General features: G+C 37.0%; 1 protein-coding gene across 1 annotated transcript in view; it reads right to left on the bottom strand.

The window, feature by feature from the left end:
* itpr2 (inositol 1,4,5-trisphosphate receptor, type 2) overlaps positions 1-26,676 on the bottom strand; it is a 108,063-nt gene that overhangs the window by 59,027 nt on the left and 22,360 nt on the right. Inside the window, exons 3-30 of the mRNA XM_067420330.1 lie at positions 24,747-24,862; positions 24,522-24,608; positions 21,072-21,230; positions 18,863-18,961; positions 18,169-18,252; positions 17,898-18,044; positions 17,231-17,326; positions 15,312-15,362; positions 13,223-13,371; positions 12,644-12,743; positions 12,391-12,554; positions 9,476-9,617; positions 9,224-9,382; positions 8,974-9,146; positions 7,998-8,117; positions 7,672-7,854; positions 7,324-7,575; positions 7,085-7,232; positions 4,961-5,108; positions 4,653-4,840; positions 4,059-4,179; positions 3,900-3,951; positions 2,218-2,386; positions 1,921-2,088; positions 1,076-1,165; positions 798-923; positions 512-634; positions 155-355 (exon numbers count right to left, since the gene is read on the bottom strand). Coding sequence (XP_067276431.1) covers positions 155-355; positions 512-634; positions 798-923; positions 1,076-1,165; positions 1,921-2,088; positions 2,218-2,386; positions 3,900-3,951; positions 4,059-4,179; positions 4,653-4,840; positions 4,961-5,108; positions 7,085-7,232; positions 7,324-7,575; positions 7,672-7,854; positions 7,998-8,117; positions 8,974-9,146; positions 9,224-9,382; positions 9,476-9,617; positions 12,391-12,554; positions 12,644-12,743; positions 13,223-13,371; positions 15,312-15,362; positions 17,231-17,326; positions 17,898-18,044; positions 18,169-18,252; positions 18,863-18,961; positions 21,072-21,230; positions 24,522-24,608; positions 24,747-24,862 — 3,815 coding nt within the window. The remainder of the gene's footprint in view (positions 1-154; positions 356-511; positions 635-797; positions 924-1,075; positions 1,166-1,920; positions 2,089-2,217; positions 2,387-3,899; positions 3,952-4,058; positions 4,180-4,652; positions 4,841-4,960; positions 5,109-7,084; positions 7,233-7,323; positions 7,576-7,671; positions 7,855-7,997; positions 8,118-8,973; positions 9,147-9,223; positions 9,383-9,475; positions 9,618-12,390; positions 12,555-12,643; positions 12,744-13,222; positions 13,372-15,311; positions 15,363-17,230; positions 17,327-17,897; positions 18,045-18,168; positions 18,253-18,862; positions 18,962-21,071; positions 21,231-24,521; positions 24,609-24,746; positions 24,863-26,676) is intronic.

Raw genomic sequence — 26,676 nt, 5'->3', positions numbered from 1 at the left:
ATATATATATGTATATATATATGCAAAAAAAGGGGGAAAAAATGTGCACATTATTTTAACATTATGTGTATTGTATTGTGAATATGATTGATGTTTGCTTTGAATCTGAGGTGTGCACATCTCTATAATGCATTAAATCCAATGTCCTTCTCACCTCATTCATGACTTTGCACTGACATTCCTTCACGTATTTGCCATCGGCTTTGACGATGGTTTGGAGGAAGTTCAGGTATTCTACATGGCGGCCGTGGGTCTCAATGCAGTGCACGAAGTGATGCACCACACGGTCGCTGATCTCGTTGCACAGGTGGTAGTTGTTCCTGAAGATGTAGCACATCGTCTTAGCCTCCAGAAGCTGAGCGGAGCAAAGACGGAATAAAAAAGAAATATTATCAGAATTCCCTTTCAACACCAAATAATCTATGATTAAATTGCAAGGACATATATTGCTTATCAGCAGTGTCCTCAGTGTAAAATCATTGATCAACTCAACCGCCATGGTGAAACGCACCCCGGGAGTAAGGAAGAGGTTAAGGTGTTTGTGCAGCAGCGCCTGGTTCTGAGGGTTGTCTCTGCAGAAGTACTGAAGGAAAGTGTGGGCTAGAGTCATGATCTCATCCATCTTTTCATCCCCCTGAAAATGGAGCAGCATTTTTTTGTATCAGCATAAGGATCCCGAAAATGAATCTCCAAGTCTAGAGTAATAAGTTTAAACCCCTTCTGAATTCATTCTTTAGTGCCTGTTTGTGGAATAAAATAATTAAACTAGTCACATACTTCAAGGAATGTCCACTCACCTTCTCATACGGGATCTGGAGCAGGTCCAGCACCACAGTGTGAGCTCCCATGTTCTTCAGCAGCCTCTGCTGCTGCACACGAATCTTCTTAGCAGGAGAGCAGAGTTTACTGAGACTCAGCAGGATCTGTCACATCAGACACAAAATCACGAGACCAGCATTATATTTAGAGGGAATTCTGGTGTGTATGCAGCATTGCCGTTACGTAAATATAAAACTTTCACTGTAGCTGTAACGAAAACTTTTAACTCAGGAACATTGAGTAAAAAAATTCCTACCTCTTTCACAATGTTGTAGTTGTTGGCTTTGTTGCTGTCTATTTGAGGCTTATTGTTCCCATCCTGCACTGGGCTCAAGATTCCTGCTTCCTGTAAACCAGAAATTACACACAGTCACAGTCAGTGATTTTCTATGATACTGAAACAAATTATTTTCTCACACATGTTAATTCATAATAGATATGCAGAACTATTTAACTTTTTGTTTCAATGTCATTTTAGTATTATTTAAAAAATACTAAAGTATTTATTAATATTTGGAATTATTATATTTTAGCAATTGAATGCTCATTTGTAATTTTTATTTATTTTGTTTTTAAATATGTTTATTTAGTTTTTAAATAATAATTATATAGAAATATAACTATTTCAGTTTAGTTTTAGTAGATTTGGTATTTCAACTACGACAAAATTAGAAAACTTGTTTTGCCAACTAACTGAAATAAAATTAAAATTAGCTTCCTTTCAATTAATATATTTAATAGATGTAATAAACAATAACAACACTGTTCTGTTTTTTGATAATAATAACAAAACAATGATTAAAAATTATTATTTAACTACAAAACTACAAAAAAATATTATTTAACTATTATTAAAACTACTGTTATATTATGGTAATATGGGTTTATTACTTGTATACAGTAATAAAATGTTGGTCAATTATTAGAAGTAAATAATTAGTCAACCAATATTTTTTAGGGTCACAAAATCAACATCACATTTTTTTTTACTGAATCAAAAGTTCTTTAACAATAAGATTTTAAATGCATTCTCTACAATGTAAGAAGCAAATCTGTGGCATATAATTATAATTGATCAATCTCCTGTCAGTGGGTGCACACCTCCGAGTTCGTTTCTTTGTTTTGATTCTCAGCAATATCTTCACTGCCGTAACCTCCACTCTTCTCGACCCACAGCTCAGACTTCTCCACTGTCAGACGCAGCTGGTCCAGACTTGCCTTAATCTTCTTATAATTCTCTACATCCTCCTCAGAAACCAGCAGCTGGACCTGCAAAACCAAAAAAACATTAATTGGAAAATATGTGGGTTTATCAATAAAATAGAATTAAAATTTAAATGTACTTGTGTCAGTCTCCATACACTGGTAAGAAGACAGTAGTATGAGTGAGAGTGAGACCTGTTTGAAGGCCTGCAGAACTTCGGCTCTCTGACTGAAGTGTTTGAAGATGAGCTGAAGAGAGCCGGAGACCAGTGGAGGGTAGTCCTGCATGATGAGGTGAATGAGCACCCGCAGAAACGTCTGACCACCTTCATCATCGAGGTCCACTGGGCTCCTCTCCTTGGCACTGTGAACACAAAAACACAAGACTTGATTGAGTATTGAAGCCACTCAGAAAGTGTTTAGATAGAATTGAATTAACCATTTTTGCTGCTGTCTTTAAGACTTCTAAGTGTCTGAGAGGGCGGGAAAGGTCATATAGAGGGTCAGAAATGAACTAGAGCTTAGGGCCAAAACACCACTTACATATGGGCTTGCATATTTTTCAAATGTAAATGTAGCAGAATGATTATTGTGTTATGTTGATGTTTTATGTAACAACCATAATGGTTTATGTTGTTTGCTTGTTATTTGTTTCAATTACATTTCAGCTTCTTTTTATGTTTAGAAAGTATTCCCTAGATCAAGTGACTTTGTTTATTCAGTAGAACACAAATGAAGATTTTTAACTCCAACTGTTGAGGTCTGCCAGTCTTATAATGCACGTGAATGGCAACACATTAGAGTATGAGAACTATGAGAGTAAAAAAAAACATGCACATACAAATCCATATTAAACCCTGCGGCTTGTGACGACACATTGATGCCTTAGGACATGAAAGATCGGTTTGTGCGAGAAAGCGAACATTATTTATAGAATGTTTTACCTCTGATACGCCATGATTTGGTGCAGTTTACACAAGTGCCGTAAGTAATCTCTCGCGCGTATTTCTACATCATATCGTGTACATTGACCTCACTTGAAGTGATCGTTCGGGGAAGGCTGTTGGACGTAGTGGTGTATTAGAGGTAAAAAATAAAAATAATAATAATTATATATATATATATATATATATATATATATATATATATATATATATATATATATATATATATATATATATATATATATATATATATATATATATATATATATATATATATATATATAATGCTCGGTTTCTCACACAAACTGATCATTTTGTGTCTAAAGACATCAGTGTGTCGTCACGAGCCGCAGGGTTTAATATGGATTTGTATGGTTTTTTTTACTCTCATAGTTCTCATACTCCCATATGTTACCAGTCACATGCATTACTATACGAATGACAGACTGCAACAGTTAAAAATCTTGAAAAAACACAGCCACCTATATCTTGGATGCCCTGGGGGTAAGCAGATAAACAGCTAAATTTATTTTTTTGGTTAACTACCCCTTTAAAACATTAATAGAATTTTTTTTATTTAATATTTTCAAAAATCTTACCAACTCCCAAGTGAACAGTAGTGTAAATTTCTATCTGTTTCTCAAAGTTCTCATGTAACTTAAGAATACATAGAATATACTGTACAACTCACATGGACAACAAATAGTAGAGTTATTTGTTTGCTTGTTTTGGAGCTTGACAGCAATTATGATAAACAGATTGCATGGATTTTAATTTGGTTAATTTCTGACTGTTAACTAATCATGCAAACAAAAAGAAGGCAGTATCAGTGCTGAAATCAATCCAGCTTCTGCAGTAGTTCATTCTTAAGCACAAAACACACAACTCAAATAAACATTAATATAACACAGGTTAAATAAATCCCTCCCTCACCTTCCCGAAAACATATTCTCTGCTTTCTCTGCAATCTCCTCAATGTTTGGCTCTGGAATATATGATCAGAAAATTAAAACACACCCTTAAAACAAGAACAAACTCCTCAATCGGTATCTGAAAATGAATGTTGACTGCATGCCCTAAAACGTCTCTCACCAGCCATGACAGGAACTTCCATCACTGAGGCAGAAGTGTCCAGAGTCTGGTCGCCAAACTCTTTCTTATAGATGGACAGCAGATAGGTGATGCGGTAATCGAGACGCACATTCAGAATGAACTATAAACGGAAGATGAAATGTAAAATGATCAAATGTTTCCAACATTTAGAGGGATAGTGCACCCAAACTCTGACTCTGAAGTTTTACGTTTACCAATTCTGAGTGCTCTATGTATGTTAGTTGATCACTGTTTATATGTGAATAAAAGCTTAAATTAAATCTATTCATCATAAGAAGAGATCATTGGATCTCAGACTTGGATTAAACCGTTTGATTCATATAGATTAAATCTCTACATGCATGTTTTGAAGTGTCAGAATTTTGGGTGAATAGACTTTCAGTGAAGGGGAAAAATCCATCAGATTTCATTCAAAATATCTTTATTTGTGCTTTGAAGGTGAACTAACCCTTTAATATATTTTCCAAAACCATTCTTCGACAGTGTGGAGGACATAAACTTGAGTTATGTGTAGTGTAACTAATGCATTTAGTTCATTGCAATAGATTTAACACAAATCGATGAGGGCATCACCTGCAGAATCTCAATAATCCTGAGCTTAGTGTCCATCACCATGACGTTCTCGTTGTCAGGGAGACAGATTTGCTTTCCGTGGATTGGCTGAGCGTCGGGGAGACAGTGGGACATCATCAAGCCTCTGCTCAGAACCATCTGAGTCACCATCTCACCCACACCGTGGATGGTACGCATGACATTATTACCTACACAGAGACAGCCTGAAGTGTTATACTGCCTCAAGAACAAGCAGCTATTATCTTGTAAAACAAACACTGAAGAAGCATTACTGGAGTGAAAACAGACAACTTGAAAACAGGTCTCACCTCCCTCAGGGCTCTTGTTGAGTTTGGACATAAAAGAGAATGTGGGTTGGACAATGTCCAGGATGGCCAGCAGGGTGCGCGTGAGGCACAACAGCTCATTAAAGCTGTAGAAGCCAAAGTACACCAGGTTACGTGCCAGGTGGACCACCTGTGAGAGAGACAGACAGAGGTAAAGCCATTAAAATTCAAAGTGTTAGAGAGTGAATCATTAGTATTCTGTTAGAGCTAATACAGCCAATCTGCTCTGTCCTCTGGACATATTGCATAATACGCTCAGGAAAAACCTCAGACCCGGCACGCAAATGCGAATTAAACAGCAGTATAACAGATTTAAACACTCACTAACTATACCAATTTAGATGTCACAAGCATCAAGTACAACATAACGTGAGTCACAAAAAAAAGGAATACACTGGTCATGCTACGTTGTTTTGATTATCTACAAAGAACCAACTCATTAGAGTCATTTGTTTGGGAATCGGTTGGACTAAATTGATCTACGGATAGACTTGATAACCTAAAATAATTGCTCATAAGGTCATTCATTTTTGGGAATCAGACTAGAGGTCATGCTGTGATTCACTTTTGATTCACTAAATAAAACCAACCGATTCCTAAGCAAATGACTCTAGTCAGGCTGTACGAATGGATTTGACTCACTAAAAAAACATCTTATTAAGGTGATTAGTTCAAGAATTGGATACGGTTTGCAGTGTATGGTTGTCATTCACTACATAGAATCAACTCATTTGAGTCAAATGTTCGGGAATCAGTTGGACTACACTGCAAATAATGAATATATTTAAATTTGCAAAACCGCTCATAAAGGTAATTCAATTGGGAATCGGACTGCAATGGCCATTCTTTTTGTTTTTGGATTCACTAAATAGAAAAAATGTTTAGAGTAATTTGATCAGGAAACGTCTGGACAACACCAGTAGCTTATGAAGCAATAATTATTTGCACTGTTTGCACTCTATGATTCTGATTCATTACAAATAACAAACTCATTAGAGTTGTTTGTTCAGAAATCATTTGGACTAAAACATGTGTGTTGCATGGAAAGATTTGAACTAATCAAAAAAAGAATCTGATTACACTGAGCGTGTTTAATGCTTTTGATTCACTAAATAGAACTAATTTCTTAAGTCATCCATTGACTTCCCTAGTCACTGGTGCTGTATGGTTAAATCTGAATTACTAAAAAAGAAGCTTATAAGAGTTATCAGCTTGTGCTTAGAGTCATTCATTCTGGAATCATCAGGTTGTATGTTTCGCACTGTAGATTCAGAAGTGGTGTTGCTGAATAGCAGACGAGGAAACTATGTCATAGTATTTCAGTATAGTTTCCTGTCCACATTAATGAAAAGTATGAGAATGTTATAGGAACAAGGGTTGGGCGATGTCCCCTAAGTTGGCAGTTGACGATGTTATTATAAATAACCGTCGGTAGGGGGTAGGGAGCTTTACTATATCTCTTTACAGAAATATCATTTTCTACTTAAAAACTATGATTTCGTTATTTTACCAACCCAACTAATGACTTGGTGCTTTCTATATAGATTGCAGTGAAGGACAAAAGTAGCTTCTTCCACTTAAGAGTTGAACACTTTTAAGCACTTCTTATTTTACTATATCTTTTTACATAAATATTTTCTACTTAAAAAAATAAAAACTATAATTTCATTATTTTACTATAACGAGCTATTTAATTTTGATTTTGCATATTGTTTTTTAAACATTCATTCGTGTAGTTCACATTACCACTCTACAAAATTTGAATCATTTATTTTGTAGCCTATGCTGTTTTCTTGTACAAAATTAAATATTGTATGTAAATATATGTACAATGTAAGACAATATTTGTGTAGCCTCCCTGATTTTCTCAGACTAACATGTCACGTCTCTGGCATAGACTACAGTATTTAAAATAGCATATATTCATTAGTTATATTCTCAATTTAATTTGCAGAGCAATCCCTGCAGTTTTTAGATAAACTATAGAAGAGACTAGGATTAGTGTGTGTTGCACTCGCAAGACTCGCAACGGGGCGTGGCATCACGATGGTTGCTCTCCATGATATCGTCCATCGGCACAACAACAGGAAACAAACATCTCCTCACCTCTAGGGTCAGTTCATTTTTTTCTCCGTCTCCAAATGGATCAGGCTGACTGACGACATCTTTGAGATATTCATCCACATAATGCATAGTAGGGGCAAATTTTCTCTTCATCTCCTCTCTGGATGTGTCTCTGAACTCATAGTCATACCTGAGCACCAAATTTATATTCAGACAAGCCAAACAACACAAAGCAGTTATATAACTAAAGCAACACTGGAAAAAAGTGTGTTTTATCTTACTCATTGACAGAGATCTTGGAGGGTATCTCAGTCCAGAGACGTGCATAGCGAACGGGCACCACGGCCTCCTGCGGGTCGCGGTCCACATGCATGTGCAGCATTAGACGGCAAAATGAGGCACGCAGGTTGTAAGGCAGGCAGTCATCAAACATGCAGCGCAGGATTAGATCCACCGGCAGCTGACTGGAAATCTGATTGATGGCCAGATACTGCCGGTCCAGGCACATTTTGGCAAAAAGATTGAGTTGGCACCTGAAAGAGAAAAGATAGGACACTTGACACACCGCTGTATAAAAATACATAAGTACTCCAATTCAATATGAATAAAAAATAAATAATTTTATTCACCTATAATAGGTAATGATGTCAACTTCCAGCTTTTGTCTGTTCTTGGCGTCCTGAGCAAGGTGGCGAATGGACTTCCCATGAGGCTCTTTGTGGTTATCAATCCAGTACAGCCACACTTCTTCATCACCATCATCATCCTGGATTAAAGATGACTCCAGAGAGGTCTCTGTGTGTGGGATCAGTCTAAGGAAACACAAGGTCCCATTATCTTAACGTAAAAATCGAAATGACCTTGTGAGCTGTATACAGTTATTACAGTTTAATCCAATTATTCTGAGTCATTGTTAAACAGCTAATTTCAAGAGGCAGCACAGAGCAACTCTCACTTGGTCTGAATGAGGATGTCCGCGTTGATGGGGTTCAGCATGAATTTGCAAATTAGCTCCTGAGTGACAGGAATGGCTGTTTTGTTGGAGACACACAGGTCAGACAAATAGTCCAGAAACCTGGGGAAAACGCACAAGAAATGTAAATTTGAAACCGCTGCCAACCACAATGGTACTTGTATCAAATACAAGATATGAATGTTTATGAATGAATGTTTACTACTATTCAGAAGTCATTTAAAAAAAATAAAAACATTTATTAAATAAATAAATAAATATTTAGTCATCACGGGTGAATTAAATTAATCAATGAATCAAAAGTGACAATAGACACCTTTACATTGTTACAAAAGATTTTAAATTAATTTCAAATAAATGTGGTTCCTTTTTATGCATCAATATTTTCACAAAAATATTAAACATCACAGCGTGTTCAACTGTGATAATATTAAAATATTACTGTTTTACTGTATTTTCTGATTAAATAAATGCAGCTTTGGTGAGCATAAGAAACTTTTTCCAAAAACATAAAACAAAACCCATCTCACTGACCCCAACTTAGCAAACGTTTAAATGGTTACGTTAACTAAAAAAAAATAAAAATAATAATAATTCTACAATAAACATGCTGGAAATACCTAGACAGGAAAATAAACAAACAAACAAACACATCAAGGAAAGCTAATGTTATTAAATAATTAAATAATAATTAGGAACCACTTCTAAATAGGATAAATAAGAATTTTCTACGAATAAAATAAGAATACAAAACATTTCCGTTTATCCAACAGGATATTACAGTATATTAGTGTGTCAAAGAAATCACACAAATATCTTATTTGCTCTCAATATAATTGATTGTAAATGACAGAAATTAGTTTTCCTTAAATATTCCATTACAATTCCTTTAGCAGTTTCTGTCAGTAGTTTGTTAGTACCAGATATTTGAGTGGATGTCTAAATTTCTGAGTCAGACCTGGGCTCTCGGTTCCTGCGCAGAAGTTTGACAAAGGTCTCAATCTCACGTGCTGTGATGTGCTTCTCTAACAGCTTGCGGTTGTTGTGCAGAAGAGCCGTGATTGTGTCTTCGGCCAGGATCTCATAGCCGATCTGAGCCTGCATAATGGAAAAATTCTTGGCTATGTACTCCTGTGAGAAAGAAGACAAATGTTTTAGTCTCATACATTGATTGATTAATTGGAGTTGATAATGAAGATGTTCCTTGCCTGATTCTTGCGGTAGTCTTGTTGGGAATGGCGCAGGATTCTGTAACACAGCTGGAGCATGTATTTAAATGCAGAATTGCGCTGCTCGCCCACATCGTCCAGCTTCGGCATTGGCGAGTCTTTAATCTCAGAAAATGGGGCTTTAAGAATTCCAAAGATCTGTAAACATAAAAAATTACAGTCAGAAATCTGCCATGGAATTGGTGGTCTTTAAATAATCCATTTACTGCAAGTACACTGTTTGAGAAAAACCTGTGCCAGGATGTTTTGCTCTCTCATGAGTTTCTGCCTCTCTCTGTTGGGGTTCGAGATGACCACAGACAGCACATCCTGCCCGTTGTTCGGCACCTCGCACACAAAGAAGATCAGATCCTCCAACAGCTTAATAGTAAACCTGAACATAAAAATGTAAGAGAAAGTATGTTTTTAAAACTATAAAATGTATAATAATGATCTCATCTACTTCTATCTACTCTCTATATATATATTTATATAGTTTAGGCATAACATTATTCCGAATATTGTGTTGGTCCCCCTTCTGCTGCCAAAATAGCCCTGACCCGTCGACTCCACTAGACCCCTGAAGGTGTGCTGTGGTATCTGGCACCAAAATTTTAGCAGCAGATCCTTTAAGTCCTGTAAATTGCAAGGTGGGTCCTCCATGGACTTGTTTGTTCAGCACATCTGCCAGATGCTCGATTGGATTGAGATCTGGGGAATTTGGAGGCCAAGTCAACCCCTTAACTATAACATCTAATCTCTGAACCATTTTTGCTTTGTGGCAGGTGTTTTTCCTGCTGAAAGAGGCCACCAAGGAATACTGTTTCCACGAAAGGGAAATCAGACCAGGCCAGCTTCTTCCATTGCTCTGTGATCCAGTTCTGATGCTCATGTGTCCACTGTTGGTGCTTTCGGCAGTGGACAGGGGTCAGCAACGCCACCCTGACTGATCTGCGGGTATGCAGCCCCATTCTGAACAAACTGTGATGCCCTGCTTATTCTGACACCTTTCTATTAGAACTAGCACAAACCTTTTGAGCATTTTGAGCTACAGTAGCTCAACTGTTTGATCAGACCCCACAGGCTAGCCTTTGCTCCCCATGTGCATCAGTGAGCCCGCCCATGCCATGACCCTCACCCACAACTTGCTCAAATCCTTACGCTTGCCAATTTTTCCTGCTTCTAAAACACCAACTTTGAGGACAAAATGTTCACTTGATGCCTAATAGATCCCACCCACTAACAGGTGCCATGATGGAGATAATTAGTGTTTTCACTTCCCCTGCCATAATGTTATGCCTGATCAGTGAGTTTATTTATCATTAATTTGCACATTAGCAAAACATTAGCAGGTCCATTGTCAATAGTATGCAGTCTTATTTATTTTTTTATAAAAGTAGATTATTGGACAAAATTTTGCAGGGTAACAGTAAATGTAAACCACATATATATTTATACACAGTGGAGATCAAAATTAGAGAACAATTTAGAAACATTAGATTTTTTTCAGAAATATTGTTGATATTCATTGATTGAAGTTTGAAGGACGATTAGTGGGTATAGCATTGTTCTGCTAGCATGTTTTATAAAATACCATGGTATTTCAACAAAAACCTTTATTTTGTCAAAAACACCGGGATCAAAATTAGAGAACAACAACCAATGCAGCACAAAAAAAAAACATTACAACTAAAATGTGATGCTTACAGCAGTCAAAAATTAGTAGGAGGTATAGAGGCCCTTGCTTTGAATGAGCTCAGCACATCTGCGGCCACAGGACATTACTAGATACTCACACTGCTCCGGTGTGATCTTGGTCCACTCTTCTTCCAGTCTCTTCCACAGTTCGGTAACTGTAGTGGGTTTCTTAGCCATAACTTTGTCGCCAATGATTTTACAGATTTTCAATGGGGTTTAGATCATACTCTTTTTAAAAATAAATAATTTTAAAAATAAATAATTTTTATTATTTCAATGTTCTCGCATTCAAGGAACTGCTTTACCCGTTTTGCAGTGTGATAGGGGGCATTGTCTTGCATAAAAATTGTGGGCTGATTGGGAGATGCTCGCAGTGAAGGAACCACATGTTGCCGAAGGAGGTTCTGATAAACAGGTTCTGAGGTTCTGCCATTTAACTGTATAATAGGCCCAACTCCTGCTACAGAAACATCCCCAAAACCATGCCACTTCCTCCTCCATCTTTCACTGACTTCTTTGGGCACTTTGGGTTCAATCTTTCCCCAGTTTTGATGCCGAACATAATGTTTCCCATCAGACACAAATAAATTAAACTTGCATTCATCACTAAAATTAACTTTGGAGCAGTTCTCCGCTGTTCACACAACATGCTCCTCAGCAAAGGTTAGTCTAGCCTTTTGATTCTTTTTGCTGACGAGAGGCTTGGTCAATGCAGAGGGAGCGTTCAGTCTGAATTCTCTTAAATGACAAGACACTGTATGGCGAGACAGATCCTTACTGTGTTCAGCTCTGAACTGGCGAGTAATTCCAGCTGCAGTGTTGAACCGATTCCCCACTGAAAGTCTCTGCATTGTCCTTTCCTCTCATGCATTGGTCTTGCATACCCTTTTGAGTACTTGAATGAATTAGTGTCTTTGTAAAGCTTCAATATTCTAGAAATTACAGATTTGGAATGACCAACTTCTTTTGCAATAGCTGAAAGGGTCATCCCTTTGGCCTTCATCTGGACAACCTGGTGTCATAGGGTTTCAGTAACCTTAGAGTGGCTTGCTATCTTGCAAAGTCAGTGAAAATTGGAAAGTTTGCTTAAAGTTAAATTGGGTTTGCCAAATTATTACGGAAATTAGCACCAAGTGCCACATTAACACTGAAAGTGTTCTCTAATTTTGACCAGCGTTATTTTTCAATTGTTTTATTTAAGTTGTAAATACTGTACTAAATATATTTAACTTGTGAAATATGCTTAAAAAACTGCCCTTCTGCTTCCATTAGGATAATTTCAAAAAGGACTAATCAGTGACCTTGAAATTTAGGAAATTGTATGTTGGTCTCTATAATTTTTTTTTTTTTGCATTCTATTGACAATGGACCTGCTAATGTTTTGCTAATGTGCAAATAAAAGGTCAATTGTGAATGCACAATGAAAGCTAATGTGACCACACCTTAAAACATTAAAAGCATGACATTACCTGCGTTCATTGGCAGCTGCGAAATTGCTGATACCCAATATACGCACAAATGACTCCAGGACCTTGTTGGCATCGTTGGCAAAGTCCAAGTCCCTGACCTCTGACAGGGGGACAGAATTAATGGAGAACGCCTCTTTGTCCTCCTTCATCTGGCAGGTGCCGATCTGTATGAATAAATAAAGAGAGAAATTACATGAGCTTTCGTTGACAAGGATAATTATCCTTCAAATAAAAATGGAAGGAAATAAACAACCTTGAGCATAACAGGTCGTTCTTCTTCAACATCAATAGGAATGTTAGTACTGGTCACCCAAGTGTTTGTGCACAAGTTCCTGAGTCTCACATATGAGTTCCTGAAAAGAAGAAGATAAATATTTAATTGATCAAAATCAATAAACTTTGATGTTTGAGCTACAAAAAATACCTAACAGTATATGCGGCATAGTGTGGACTCATATCCCATCGATAACACTTGAATAAAAACTCTTTTTCATTCAATGGTTTTATGAGTACATTTTAAAGTCCAAAAGGTTGCTCTAAAAAGGCTCTGTGAGCCCTTGAATGCATTGAGATCACTTGTTCTACAATCATGAACACACTGCACTCCCTTTTAAACAGGTATTATACTTTTTCACACCTACATCTCTTAGCTTGCACTTCTTGCCAATTTTGGAAGGCAGTATTGCCTCTGTAAGGGGGATTCCTTGTACAGTTCCTCATGGATAAAAGTGTTTGCTAAACAAATAAATGCAAATCTAAATGTAAATCTACTGCTTACCATTCTAATAGGGTTATTATGGATGAAAATTATATTTTGTGCACAAGAACTAACCTGGGAACCAGGCAGTCTGCCCGCTGTAAGGTGGTGGCATCCAGTTCAAAGAGAGAGGCGATGTCATTGCCGTGGGGCACTGCAACAAGGGTATAGGGGATCTTGTCAGCCTGCCACTTCTTTTTAGAGTACAATGAGTCTGTGTTGGTCTGATGTTTGCACAGAGAGACAGGGGAAGGTCACATTAGTGTATAAAGAGACAAGGCAAATACACAGAATCTGCACTTATAGGAAAGTATGTGTGTTTTTCTTTTTTGAGATTTTATTTTCTATAGTGTTTTCATTATTTTTTTTACATGAAAAAAAAAAAAATCAGGCTGAGGGACCTCAAACCAGGGTTATTATAGTAAACTAAAAGTGAAACTTTAAAAATATTTTGTGATAAAACAGATGTTAACTGAATTAAAATAAATAAAGTAAATTTTCATAAATTTCAAATAATATTATATACATACATATATATATATATACACATACATACATATATACATACATAAATACATACATACATACATACATACATACATACATATATATATATATATATATATATATATATATATATATACACACATACATACATACATGCATATTATATATATATATATATATATATATATATATATATGTGCTAGTTTCCAAGGAAACAATTCTTTTTTTGATCTGTTAACATGATGTACTAACATAAATTAAACTAAAAAATAAAAATAATACAAACTATATAGATGTACAAATATAAATGTGTGTGTGTGTAAAAAAAAAAAAAGGTCTAAATGTTAACAAAAAAATGAATAAAAATGTATTTAATCTATTAATTAAAAAAAATATCTCAAAGATACAAAATAGCACTGCCTCAAACCGGTCTCATTGCAAAAAATTTTTTTTTATTTTAATACGATTTTTTTATTACTGTATATCTTTATAGTCAATTTGATTAAATTCCAAGGGAAGCCTATGGGGCAAAGCATTTAAAAATGTAGCAACTCCTATTTTTGTTCAATCATGACAGGATTCAAAGCTTGACAAGCAATTTGATAACACTGATCTCATGTGACAATGTTTATGTCTTATGGCTATACTTCCATTAGAGTTTTTTTGGTGCAAAATCTTGTAACTTGGACTTCCATTGTAAGTGCACTACTTTAAAATATATATTTCTCCTTTTTTAAAAACCAAGAAACGAGTTATTAATCGTGCAGCACTGCAATACTACAATCATTTTCAGTATTAATCGTGCAGCACTGAACCTGGAATTCCTATAACGGACACAGCTCCTGCAAAATAATCCAGAGAAAAACCCAGAGGTCATCTACAGTGAGGAAATTATGCAGGACTGCATCTGTGGCACAGACTGTTTTCACCAGAGCTTTTTGATAGAGGGCTATTTGGAGAGCAGCATTTTAAATTCTCCTCTGCTCTGACTCTCTGCAGCTCCTCTGACTCACTCCTCCACGGAAGCAGACAGCACGTCTGCCTGACTCTCACGGGGCACCCCCAGATTCAGACATTATGTAAGGAGCCCCCTCTGCGCGTGTGTTTGTCTGTGAGGCTGCTGAAGCAGAATGCTAATACAGCGGAAAGGTGCAGTGCGTGATACAGGCTGAAAAAAAAAAAAATCTCCGGAGAGTAGGAGGACGGCAGTTGTGCGAGTCTGTCTGTTGCAGCGTGAAGGAAGGGAGAGAAGCGGATTACGTAATAGTGAAGTTGTGCAGGAGAGTTGAGACTGAGCCGCAATGCTGTATAGCCGAGACAGAACGGGTTCTGTTTACTTATGCAAGTCAGATGAAAAAACTTCATCTAATCAACAAATGTGATTCTTTCATATACCATCTAGTCTTTAGGGCTGGATTTTACTTCACTAGTTTAAAGCCTTGCATCGTTTTAATCGGTCGCTAAGTCCAGGACATGTCCAGATAGAGTCTGCAAACTTGTTTTACATTTCTGTGGTGACTGAAGAAGAAAACTTTTATGGAATTCTGGCGAATGGGAAAAGCAACTTCGGTGGAACTGTCTGGAGCTGTCTGTGAAATTCTGCAAGCTCAGTTTCCTTGCAGTCCTAGAAATGACATTTAAGTTCTGACTGACTTACCTCGTTTTTTGTGCTGATACTGTCTGTTCGAGCTTTAAAATCAGGATTCATCTGAAACAGAACCAGAAGTGTTTTTGAAAGCCCTATGCGCACGCACACACGCACAGACTAAGGCAGGTTCTTACAGCATTTTTATCTTAGACAATAAGCCCTCTGTCTCCCCTGTGCACAGTGGATGGCTGTGGCTGATTCTATACCACTGTGACAATAACATTGTGAAGACTGCCACCTGCAGCCCATCTTCTGCACTTTCAAAACAATAAAATATATAATACACCCCCACCAAAAGAACATTTTGTTGCTTAGAGGTTACTCTTTTATAGTTTAAGATAATTCAATCTAAATTTTGAGTACACTGACGTGCAAAAGTTTGGGTCAGTAAGATTTTTTCATTTATTTGAACTTCTGCTTTTACAACATTATTAATAGAACTGTTTTTTATTTTAATACATTTTAAAATGCCATTAATTCCTGTGATGGCAAAGCTGAATCTTCAGTGTCACAAGATAATTCAGAAATAATGTAAATCTAAAATGATTTACTCAAGACCAAATTTGTTTTTATTACCAATGTGGAAAAGTTAAGCTGCTTCATACTTTTGTGGAAACCAATGCCTTTTTTCAGGATTATATGGTGAAATAGAAATATTTTACAACATTATAAATGGCTTTACTGTCACTTTTGATTCATATAATGAATCTTTACTGAATAAAAGTATTAATATATTTCTAAAAAAATCTTACTGACCCTGTATTTGTACTGTATTTACACCAACATTCCTTAAAAGAAAATAAAACAAATGAAACTTATGTTGACAGTAAAAATACAGACTATAAAATGAATTGGAATATTATATCTAAGATTGGTCTTGGGTAATTTGATGAGAAATTTGTAGATATTGAGATCTCAATGTCAACCTCCTTGCTCTCGATAATAAACAATAAAGATCTGCTGATACATTGACATTATATCTGTGGGCCTGTTTTAACCTGGTTACTTTATTCATTTTTACTGATAGAATAGCTATACATTTTGTTAAATCACTTCCATTTACATGTGACCACATAAATGTGTCTCCACAAAACAAATATAAATCCGAGCTTTGATTCCCACGCTACACGAAAAACGGTAATCACATCAATGAAAGCAACCGATATGAGCAGCAATTTTTTTAATCATCAGACAATATAAGATAATTCAGTATCACTACTTTTAATGAAGTTGAGCTTTAGGATGCAAAAGCTGATCTTTCAGTTTTGTTTGTGGCAGCATTTGAGGAGTAAAATTAACATATGTGGCTCCAACAAAAGTCAAGGAATGGGTCTCAAACCACCTGATTGGAGAGCATTTACACCTAGGGTCTCATTTATAAAACTTTGCGTAGATTTCATCCTCAAAAACTAGATTTTGCATACGCACAAAAAAAATTCTGATTTATAAAACCATGCGTACGCCAGAACCTGCGCAAAAATCCCTTTATAAATCACAGCCAGCAGCAGATTGTGTGTACCTGCTTCTCCACCCTGTCTCCTCCCCAAAATCACCATATATCACAACCTTTGCGTGGGAACTGGTGTGCGTATGTTTCTAGCCCTGTTTTGTGCGTACGCATGCTTTATAAATGAGACCCCTGGTCTTTTCACCATCAGATAGCTATTCCATCAGAGAAAACATATGAAGGTGTTAACAGACCTAACGCTCTGATAATGTTACTTCATGGTCAGCTGAGCAAATAGAGTTAAATCACCCAAGTGGTGGGCTAGTTAGTTCACTGCTCTAGAAAAAGCTTCATGTGGAGCATGCAAATAAATGTAAACCACAAGCATTCACACAAACCACACCCCGTCAAACCAGATATTAAAAGGAAAACCAGGAGCAGTTTCGGGGGAAAGACCAAACAAAGTAGATGGAATGTGTACCTCCGCTGCAAGGTAGTTTCCTGTGGCGAGGTGTTTGAAACGAAACAGGCTGTTCCATTGACCGGCTCCTCCTCTGCAGGGGTCATAGTGAACAACCTAAAGCACATGGGATAGAAGACTCGGTATTAACTAAGTAAAAACTAAGTGTTTTTTATACATGTACTGCTCAAATGTTCAAGGTACTTTTAAATAAATTAATACTGTACTTTTATTCAGCAAAGACCCATTTAACTGATCAACTATGAAAGTGAAGATATTTGCATTGTTACAAAAAAATATATTTTAAATAAATGCTGTTCTTTTGCATTATCTATTCTTTAAAGAATCTTGGAAAAAAGTATCATGGTTTTCAAAAAAATATAAAGCTGCACAACCATCAACAACATTGATAACAATAAGAAATGATGCTGAAAAAAACTCAGCTTTGCCATTAAAGACATATGTAAAATAGAAAATATTTATTCTAATCTATAATATTTCACAATATTACTGTTTTTTTACTTTTTATTTTTTTTCAAAAACGTACTGGCCCAAAGTTTAAACGGTAGCATACATCTGATGTATTAACCATAAAATTATATGATCCATTTTAAAGGAGAACTTTTAGTTTGTTAAAACTAAGCTGAAGAACAAAAAGCAAAATACTTTTAATTATAGAGAACTGTACCTCCACTTCCCACAGTGCTTTTGAACTGGTGGCGGAGGTTGCAGACTGGCGGAGAGTGGTCCGTAAGAAGACATACTGCTGCTTCTTGTACTCATCACAAGTAAGGAACTTTTCTTGCTCTGCATGAAACAACCTCACCACATCCCCCTGAGTGAATCAACGTGAGAGAACCACAGGGTTACAGAGAGATTATAAACCAGTCGATACAAAACAAACCTAAATCAAAACATTAATCCCTACATAAGTAACAATCCACAAACGAAAGACTCACCCCTTTTAAGATATCATCTCTGTATTCACTGAATTTCATGAAGAGAGTGACCTTCCAACTGGTATTGCAGTTCAAAGCATTAACCTGTCACATTGGAAATATAACACACACATCTTCAATGAATTTCCATGACCTTTCTAGTTGTTTGTGGTTACTGGATACAATCATTGACCCAATGATGATTCATTAACTCAGAAGAACAATTCACTCATAAATCATATTTCAATGGCTTGCAGGCTAGTTTTAATCTTTATGTGTTATAATGTTTTAATATTTAATATTTGAATGCCATGTCAACAGCAGGTCTATCTTCATGTCAAAGACAAAGGAAATAACAGTACAACAAAAAATTGTTTAAGACAATCAAATACATCACAAGCACACTTTCTTTTTTATATACAGTACACACCAGTATAGTCTTTATAGACATTTCAATGAACTTCCCTGATATTTTCAGGTTTTCTAGGTAATTAATATAAGGCTATTTTTGGACAATACCAGCAACACTTGTGATGTCAAGAAGTCAGAATAAACAAAAGATTAAGCAAAATAGCATTGTTTTTATTCCATTCACCTTGCGGATTATGTGAAGTTGCACCAGAATAACTACACAATTAATAGAAGGCATCAGAACCTGTGCCCTTATCATGTGATCCAATTAACAGCACTGCTGAGAACACATCTGTTGCCTAACCTCTTTGCAGCCACGGTTATCCAGGAGTTCAATGTTGCTGGCATGGAGAGGCTGCCCTGCGTTTACAGGCATTAGAACCACTTTATCTCCAACCACCACCTAAAAATACACACACACACACACACACACACACACACACACACACACACACACACACACACACACACACACACACACACACACACACACACACACAGTTTCTGTTGTTGCTATTTTTCAACAATAAAGGAAACAAAATGACATCATATCCTGTGACATGCATTATTTGGAAATGGGTGTTTTAGAGACATTTATACTTGACCCCATGAAATCGAAACCGGACTTTTGTGGCTTTCAGTTAGTGGTGTAAAGTATTTGTGTAAATGTTATCAGTTACTGTACTTAAGTATATTTTCGGTTACTTTGTATTTTTACTGAGTTTCAAAGATATTATCAACTTTTACTCTCTACTTGACTACGTTTTTGGATAAGTATATGTACTCTTTTCTCCAATACATTTGCGATGAATAATGCAAATGCATATTACATTTTGCATGGCACCTAACTTTTTCTGCAGCAATTTATTTCTGCTACAAAAGAAGCAGTATCCCCCTCTACAGGGCTTTGAAGGTACTATATCTTGTGCATTTTGCACTTACTCAACCAAACTTGTCAACAAGGATACTTTATAGGAATGTGAGTGCATTTGCAGGTAGTTGTGAACCGCAGGCATTTCAAATATGAGATGAGGACAGGGCCGCAGCCGGTGACGAAGCCAAAACCAGTGTCCAGTGTAAGCAGACGTGGACCATTTCCTTTTTCTAAACATTATTGTATTTATCCGTTATATTGATGAGACCTTATTGAAGAATATTGTTTTAATTTAGTCCTTTTTGAGCACTTGAGTTTAACCAAGACTTGAGTATTTGTAGACGTTGTGCCGACCTTGATTTATTGCAATATTGCTGTGTTCAGTTTTATTTTGATCTTAGAAAATAAAAATACGATTGCGCTCCTCACAGATCATCTTTTTCTTGTTTTTCACTGGCATGTCTCTTAGGTGTCGAGGTACTGTTAAAATCAGATACTCTGATATCTTTACTCAAGTCGTATTGAAATTTGTGACTTGTAACTTGTAATGGAATAATTTTTCGTAGTACGGTATCTGTATTTTTACTCAAGTATGGTTTTCAGGGACTTTTTACACCTCTGTTTTCAGTCTGTCTGTTTGTATCCCTGCTAGTATATGCCTACAAGTTTACATAGTTAACTTTTAGCAGATGTTCACATTTACAGTCTCTCTTCTGAGAAAACGGATCAAAAATATTAACATCTCATATATGAACAAGTATACTCAAATTTTTGTCTAATAGAATTTCTAGAATAGGAACATCCTTCTCCTTAACCAGCTACAGTATCATAATTAGTAAGATCTATATCATGATTCATGGCTGTAAAACCAACTATTAAGAAGCTATTAAGAAAGAAAATATATTCTGCCATATGGGGGAAAAAACTGCACTTATCAAGCCATTTCATGGGGTCTTTAAAGAGCAGATACTAACGTAAAATGAGAGCACTACATATTCAACAGAATATAGAACTTGTTTACACACGAACACAAAAATCCATAACATGCTGCAAGAAGTAGTGTACACAATGTGCAAAGAATGTGAGTGAAGTGGGTCGTTTAGCATTCTCTTCCTCTCTGGACACAACATAAGATCACAGACAACCATGTCATTAGGACCTCAACCTGTCAAAAGACACTGTGATGATCTGAAACTGTTGGATATGATTTCATAATTCTATTCAGATTTGGATACCAGTTCCATTCTAGATCTGATAGCATTTGGATACTATTTAATAATTCAGGCTTGAAAGAAAAAAGAAATCAAGACAAAAATCAAACTTGGTTCTGTAACAGGCTGTTAGGTTGCATGTTACATGCATGTTAGCATGCAGTATTCTTCTCTGTGTACACACACACAGACACACTCACATACATGCATGCTGCAAACATATTATATACCTTCATGATTCAGTTGCTGAGATGAAAACAAGAGGAGAAACCAGATGAGTTAAGACAATATTATGATGTTAATATTATGATGAGGTGATTAGCTTTTTAAAATGGGCAAATGACCCCCCCAAAAACAAATAAACATCAGAACCTAAACCACAGTGTTTGTTTCTGATGTGTTCGTTGTGTTAGTGAAGAAATGCCTACATTGTCTCCTTCACTGCGTAGCTTCCAGAAAGGCTGGATGTAAAACCAGGAGCCCTCATTTCCGGAAGGGTCCAGAGACACACGCATGGCGTTCTTCTCCAGCAGGGCTGGCAGGCGCTTGTTTACCGTCAGGTACTTATTACTCTTAATATGGAGAAGCTGAAAATGTAAAGAGAGTGTATTAAAACACTGTAACACACACACACACACACACACACACACACACACACACACACACACACACACACACACACACACACACACACACACACACACACACACACACACACACACACACACACACACACACACACACACACACACACACAATCGTTCAAAAGTTTGAGTTCAGTTACAGTTAGAATACAAAAGTATTAAAGGGTTACTTCAGCGATTAGCATATGGCTTTGCATTAGGGGTGTCCATGGTTAACCGATTGACCGATTAACCGTTAAAAATTGCGTAACCGAGTGAAACATTTTGCTCGGTTAAGTGGCGTGCCTTGAATTTAGTTGTAATATATGTTTGCACCCCTAGAGACCGCCAGAGCGCTCCCAGACATTTGTAATATCCACAAGAAGAAGTCATGACCAGCTTTCTAAGCTGGCAATGAAGCGGGCAAAGAAAGCGTGGGAGCACTTTAAAAATGAGAGTGACGGGGCAAAATGCAAGTATTGCAATGCAGTGCTTACCGCATCTTTCAGGCTATAAGTTGCTCCGGAGTATGAGTCGCATCAGTCAAAATATGCGTCATGAAGAGGAAAATAACATACGTCGCACTGGACTATAAGTCGCATTAGGGCAGAAGCAGAGCGCGAGCCGCGCGCGCTGTGCATAACGGAGCAGAAGAAAGGAAGTTTGAAGTGAGAAACTTGTGAATGACTAGAGAAAAGTAGACCTTACTTTAACTGTAATGAAGAAAACAAAAAAGCTAATCGCGGACTGAAAGCAAGATGGCCAGAGCTGAAGGAACGAGTCCACAGATGCTTGAACTCTCTGCCGGGAGAGGCTCAGCCGCGCGAGTCAAACGCTGTGTCTGTGTGAATCATTCTCGGCTGCATATTTTACTAACGTTACATGCTCTAATCGTGCAGGCGCCCTCGCGGCCACTCGCATTGCTCGTGAACTGGAGCGCATCTAATCCTAATTTAACGAAACTCAGCGTACGCCTCGCAGACATGAAATAGATCTTTAGAAACTTGAAATGTCTTTTAACAATTTAAAACGAAAAGAAATAGGCTACTCTCTGATTATGTAATCCATGATGTGCATTTCTCTATATAGGCGCGTTCACTACGGAGATGGTGGTCATCAAATTAATAAGCTAAAAATAACCCTGACGCACACTATGGTTAACTGAGTATTAACCGCTAAGGGCCTCGGTTAACGGTTAATGAAAAACTTGAAAACGTGCAGCCCTACTTTGCATCAGTAGAAACACTGGAGTATATTCAAATGATTGTGCTTCCCCCCCTCATATCCCCCAGAGATGAGAGATTTATGCATTTTATTTCTGGGAAAAAAATATGCCAGAGGCTAAAGACTACAGCCAGCAGAGGGAGCTATTTCCACGTTTTCAACCCGCGCATGTAGGGTGGGAAATCACATTCACATCTCAGCTCACAGCAGGCATTCACGTAAACGGAGCTATGCTGAGCAACGTAAGTGTTTTAACTTCTCAAATTAATTCCTATGAAAGTTAAGCTTCAGAAGGCATGAACTGAAAACGCGCCAGAGTGAACACTGTGAATGTATGCCGCGGTCGCGATTACCTCAGCTCTCATCAGGAGAGCTCTTTCACATTCATCACAATTAATGTAATCTGACTCCTGCTGCGTTTGTGCTGTGACACTCCCTCAGCGGCTAAATCACATTATATTGAACAGACATGTTCAGTTTTTAATTGTAGTTGATTCAGTAATCTTGTAGCGGTGGCTTTGGGAGTAACCTCGTAGGGCAGCGAAGCAATCTGGGAATTATCTTTCAACCCTAATGAGACAAAAATACATTTTCTGTCATTTCTCTTTTAGAATGCACCAAATTCAAAAATAATTTCACATTTCTACTACATTAATGACCCAGTTTAAATACAGATTAATCTTCCCAGCGCTGAAGTACCCCTTTAAGGCCAGACACTACAGGCAAAAACATGAATTTTTTCATGCATCTGTTAATTTTGAAATTTTGGGTGATAATATTTTTCCCCCCTCAGACTAGTGGAAAGAAAATATCAGAAATACACTTTAAAGTGCATCTTTAATAGCACTTTATCTATATAAATCTGTCGATTTTAATCACAGTCCATGGGCCCTATTTTTGCGAAACCGACGGGCGCAAGTGCATTTGCTATTTAAACAACAGCTGGAAGTGAAAATGATAACTGAAACTAGCAAAAAACGCTTGCGTTGTGCCTAACGTCACATTGCGCCGGATGTATGATAGAGCCCTATATCTTTAAAGGACGTTTATAATCAAATAAAAAAATACATAATTATATTATATTATATATATATTATCCTATTCTGAGTCAGAAATCTTTATTTTAGTAGCACTTACAAACACCAAACTTTACAGTAATTTCTGATATATGGAGTAATCCATAAAAATTGGAGTGTCAAAAAAAATTAAAAGAATTTTAAACCTGGCTTTATCCATTGTTCTGATCAAATAAATGCAGCCTTGGTGAACATGGAAACAAATTTCAAAATCATGGAGGAAAAAAGGTATCAACCCCAAACTTCTGAACAGTCATAAGTTAATACAGTATGGCTTTAGAAAGTAAAAAATGTGATATGGATGTAGACAAAACGTAAGTTGGAGTCTCTTGGCTAAACTAAGCTGCACCTTAGACCAGACATTATTCAGCAGTAAAAAGTCTGGCTACGCGAGACTATATACCTGACAATAAACTCAAAGTAAAGCACAAGTGCACAGGCACATGCATTAAGCTCCATAATAATGACTTCATATGTCCTTAGCTTTAAAAGCAACAGCAGGAGTCAAAAGACGGCAAGCTCCACCTCTCTGGATCTAATGGGTGGAGGGATAGAGTTCCTGATAGGGTTAGGGTGGGGTTAGACCTTCTAGCTCCACCCATTATGCCCCAAATTACATCTAGGGAGGGAGAGCTGGATGTTATGCTCCACTCATGACTCTGCTGTGAGCAGCCTCTCAAAAAAGGGGCTCTTTTGGTTAAATAAGTTAGGTAAAATGTCTGAAACCATGGCTTTGGTGAATGGATAAACGTGACCAATCAAAGAGGCCTTTCGTTCTATTAGTTCTGGAGCCGTATATCACCCATGCTGTCAAATGCCTCTTTGGCCCTTGAGCAGTGGCACTAGCAGCCTTGGCAACAGTGTGAAAACAAACAGAACGTTCCCGATGTCCAGCCAAAAGTGTAAAGAAAACAAAAACACATTTGTTGATAAGAAGAGGGAAGCTTGACTGTACCTGTATAACCCGACTGTATTTGACAACCTCTCCCAGCAATTTCTTGTTCTCCGTGTCATTTTGTTTCTGCTCCAGTTCCGCCGCATGCTGCAAAATGTGGTCAAAAGGACATTAAACTATAATTAGTAATGCCAAAAATTCCAAGAAGTTAAATTACATTGCATAATCAGTGATTTGAAAGAACTGAGATGCATATCTACTGTCTGCAGCCTTTTATAAGGGTACCTGTAATTTCTTGAAGAGATCTCCCTGTGTGTTGTTCCCATGTTTCCCTTGTTTTGCTTTCCAGAACTGTCTCTGCGCAGAGTACCTATTCATAGGACACACCTTGAAGAGACAATCTAGACAAAAAACAAAAACAAAAAAAAGCACAATTACTCTACTAGCTGCTGAAGATTTCTCGATACACGATAAGTCTCACAAATCTGTTTACAAACTGTATTATATATATATATATAAAAATAAAATGCACAAGCTTCTCATTTTACTCCAGCAAACCAAATAGCTGTTTGATTTCCTTTGGAGGCAAACAAAATAGCTCAGTGAAGGCAAACTCAAATACACTTCCACAAATGTCCTATTTGGCAAAGTGACAACTGAGTAAATCCAATAGAGAGAAAGTGTATTTGCTAACCAAGTAAAGAACATACATTATAGAGGGAGCAGTGCAGAATGTCAGAAAGACATTTAGGGAGTGTCACCAAATTGTGTCTATTTCAAAAAAGATTTTTTTCGAATGCATCAAAAATTCTGAATTGTTCCAAACTTTTGACTGGTAGTGTAATTAAGTTAGTCGCTAAAGTGGCAGACAAAAGAAATCCCAACACCGAACAATATAAATATGTAGCTGTAGCTTCCTGTGTGTATGTTTTTTTAACACCTGCTATGCCACTGATTAATTACTCAGCCCTTGAGCAGTAACAGCCTCCTACACACCGAGTTTTTGCTTTTGCCAAGGCCACGCAGTCTGTCAGCGCCCCCACGTCTTCAGCTTCATAGTGAGACCTCAGTAGGGTGCCTGGCTGTTGGCCTAATGACTACAATTGTAAGCTGAGGTGGGTAAACAGTGTAGATCCTCAAGTGCAATTTGGGAGACTTTACATGAATCAGCTCTAGAAAATGTACATTCTCCTTGTGCTGGAGGGCTTTGTTGAAACCAGCTCCAAAGGAAGGCTCAATGCGAGTCAATACAAGCGCCCTGTGCTTTTAAATGCAACAGCCTTGTGATAATTTGCTTCTTTTTTTTTTTAAATGAACTTTCTTAGTAATAGTTTAATGATAATTGTTATGCAGGCAAAAAAAGTTATACTGTCAATAGTGCAGCGATTGTGTAAAGCTCATTTTGTGTGTAAAAGTTATTCAAACTAAGCAGCTTTCTGTTGGTCGATACACTGAAACCCATTACGAAATCTGTGGGGAAATCTTTTACGAAATTTTTAATCGCATGGATTCCTATAACAATAACCAACGATAAATGAGACCGTACCTTAATGTGGTGATTGACAGTGAGTATGTATATATAAATCCAAGTGAGAGATCCGTTTTCTTTATAAAACGCACTGATGGAACAGCAGAAATGCAGCTGTTTCCTCTGCAATCCTCGTAAACAAAACACTCGCGCTACTAAAGCGCACAGCCATTCGGATTTCTGTATTCGCTGCTCATCACACAACCAAATACTTAAAGGGTTAGTTCACCCAAAAATGAAAATTCTGTCATTAATTACTTACCCTCATGTCGTTCCACACCCGTAAGACCTCCGTTCATCTTCTGAACACAAATGAAGATAATTTTGTGTCGAAATCCGATGGCTCTGCCTCAGAAAGACCTTCATTGAGGTCTTGAATAGAGGTCTTACGGGTGTTGAACGACATTAGGGTAAATAATTAATGACAGAATTTCCATTTTTAACCCTTTAAAGACTTAAAGCTAATACTTTTCAAACTTAAACATCCTTATTGTAAAGTGCTATCTATTGTTCTTTATAATTCTTTTGCACTTTAATCCGTTTAAAATACTCGTTTACTTTAAACATTTTTGTGTATTGCGTTATTGTATTTAAATGTTCAGTTCTTTTTGTTTTAAGAAAGTTATCAAACCTGTTACAGTATGACAACACTTTTTTTGCAACGTATTTCAATATTGTGATAATACT

Source organism: Pseudorasbora parva, chromosome 16 (genome assembly GCF_024679245.1).
Source record: "Pseudorasbora parva isolate DD20220531a chromosome 16, ASM2467924v1, whole genome shotgun sequence".
Classification (NCBI taxonomy): Eukaryota; Metazoa; Chordata; class Actinopteri; order Cypriniformes; family Gobionidae; genus Pseudorasbora; species Pseudorasbora parva.
This window is presented reverse-complemented; position numbering and strand designations above follow the sequence as displayed.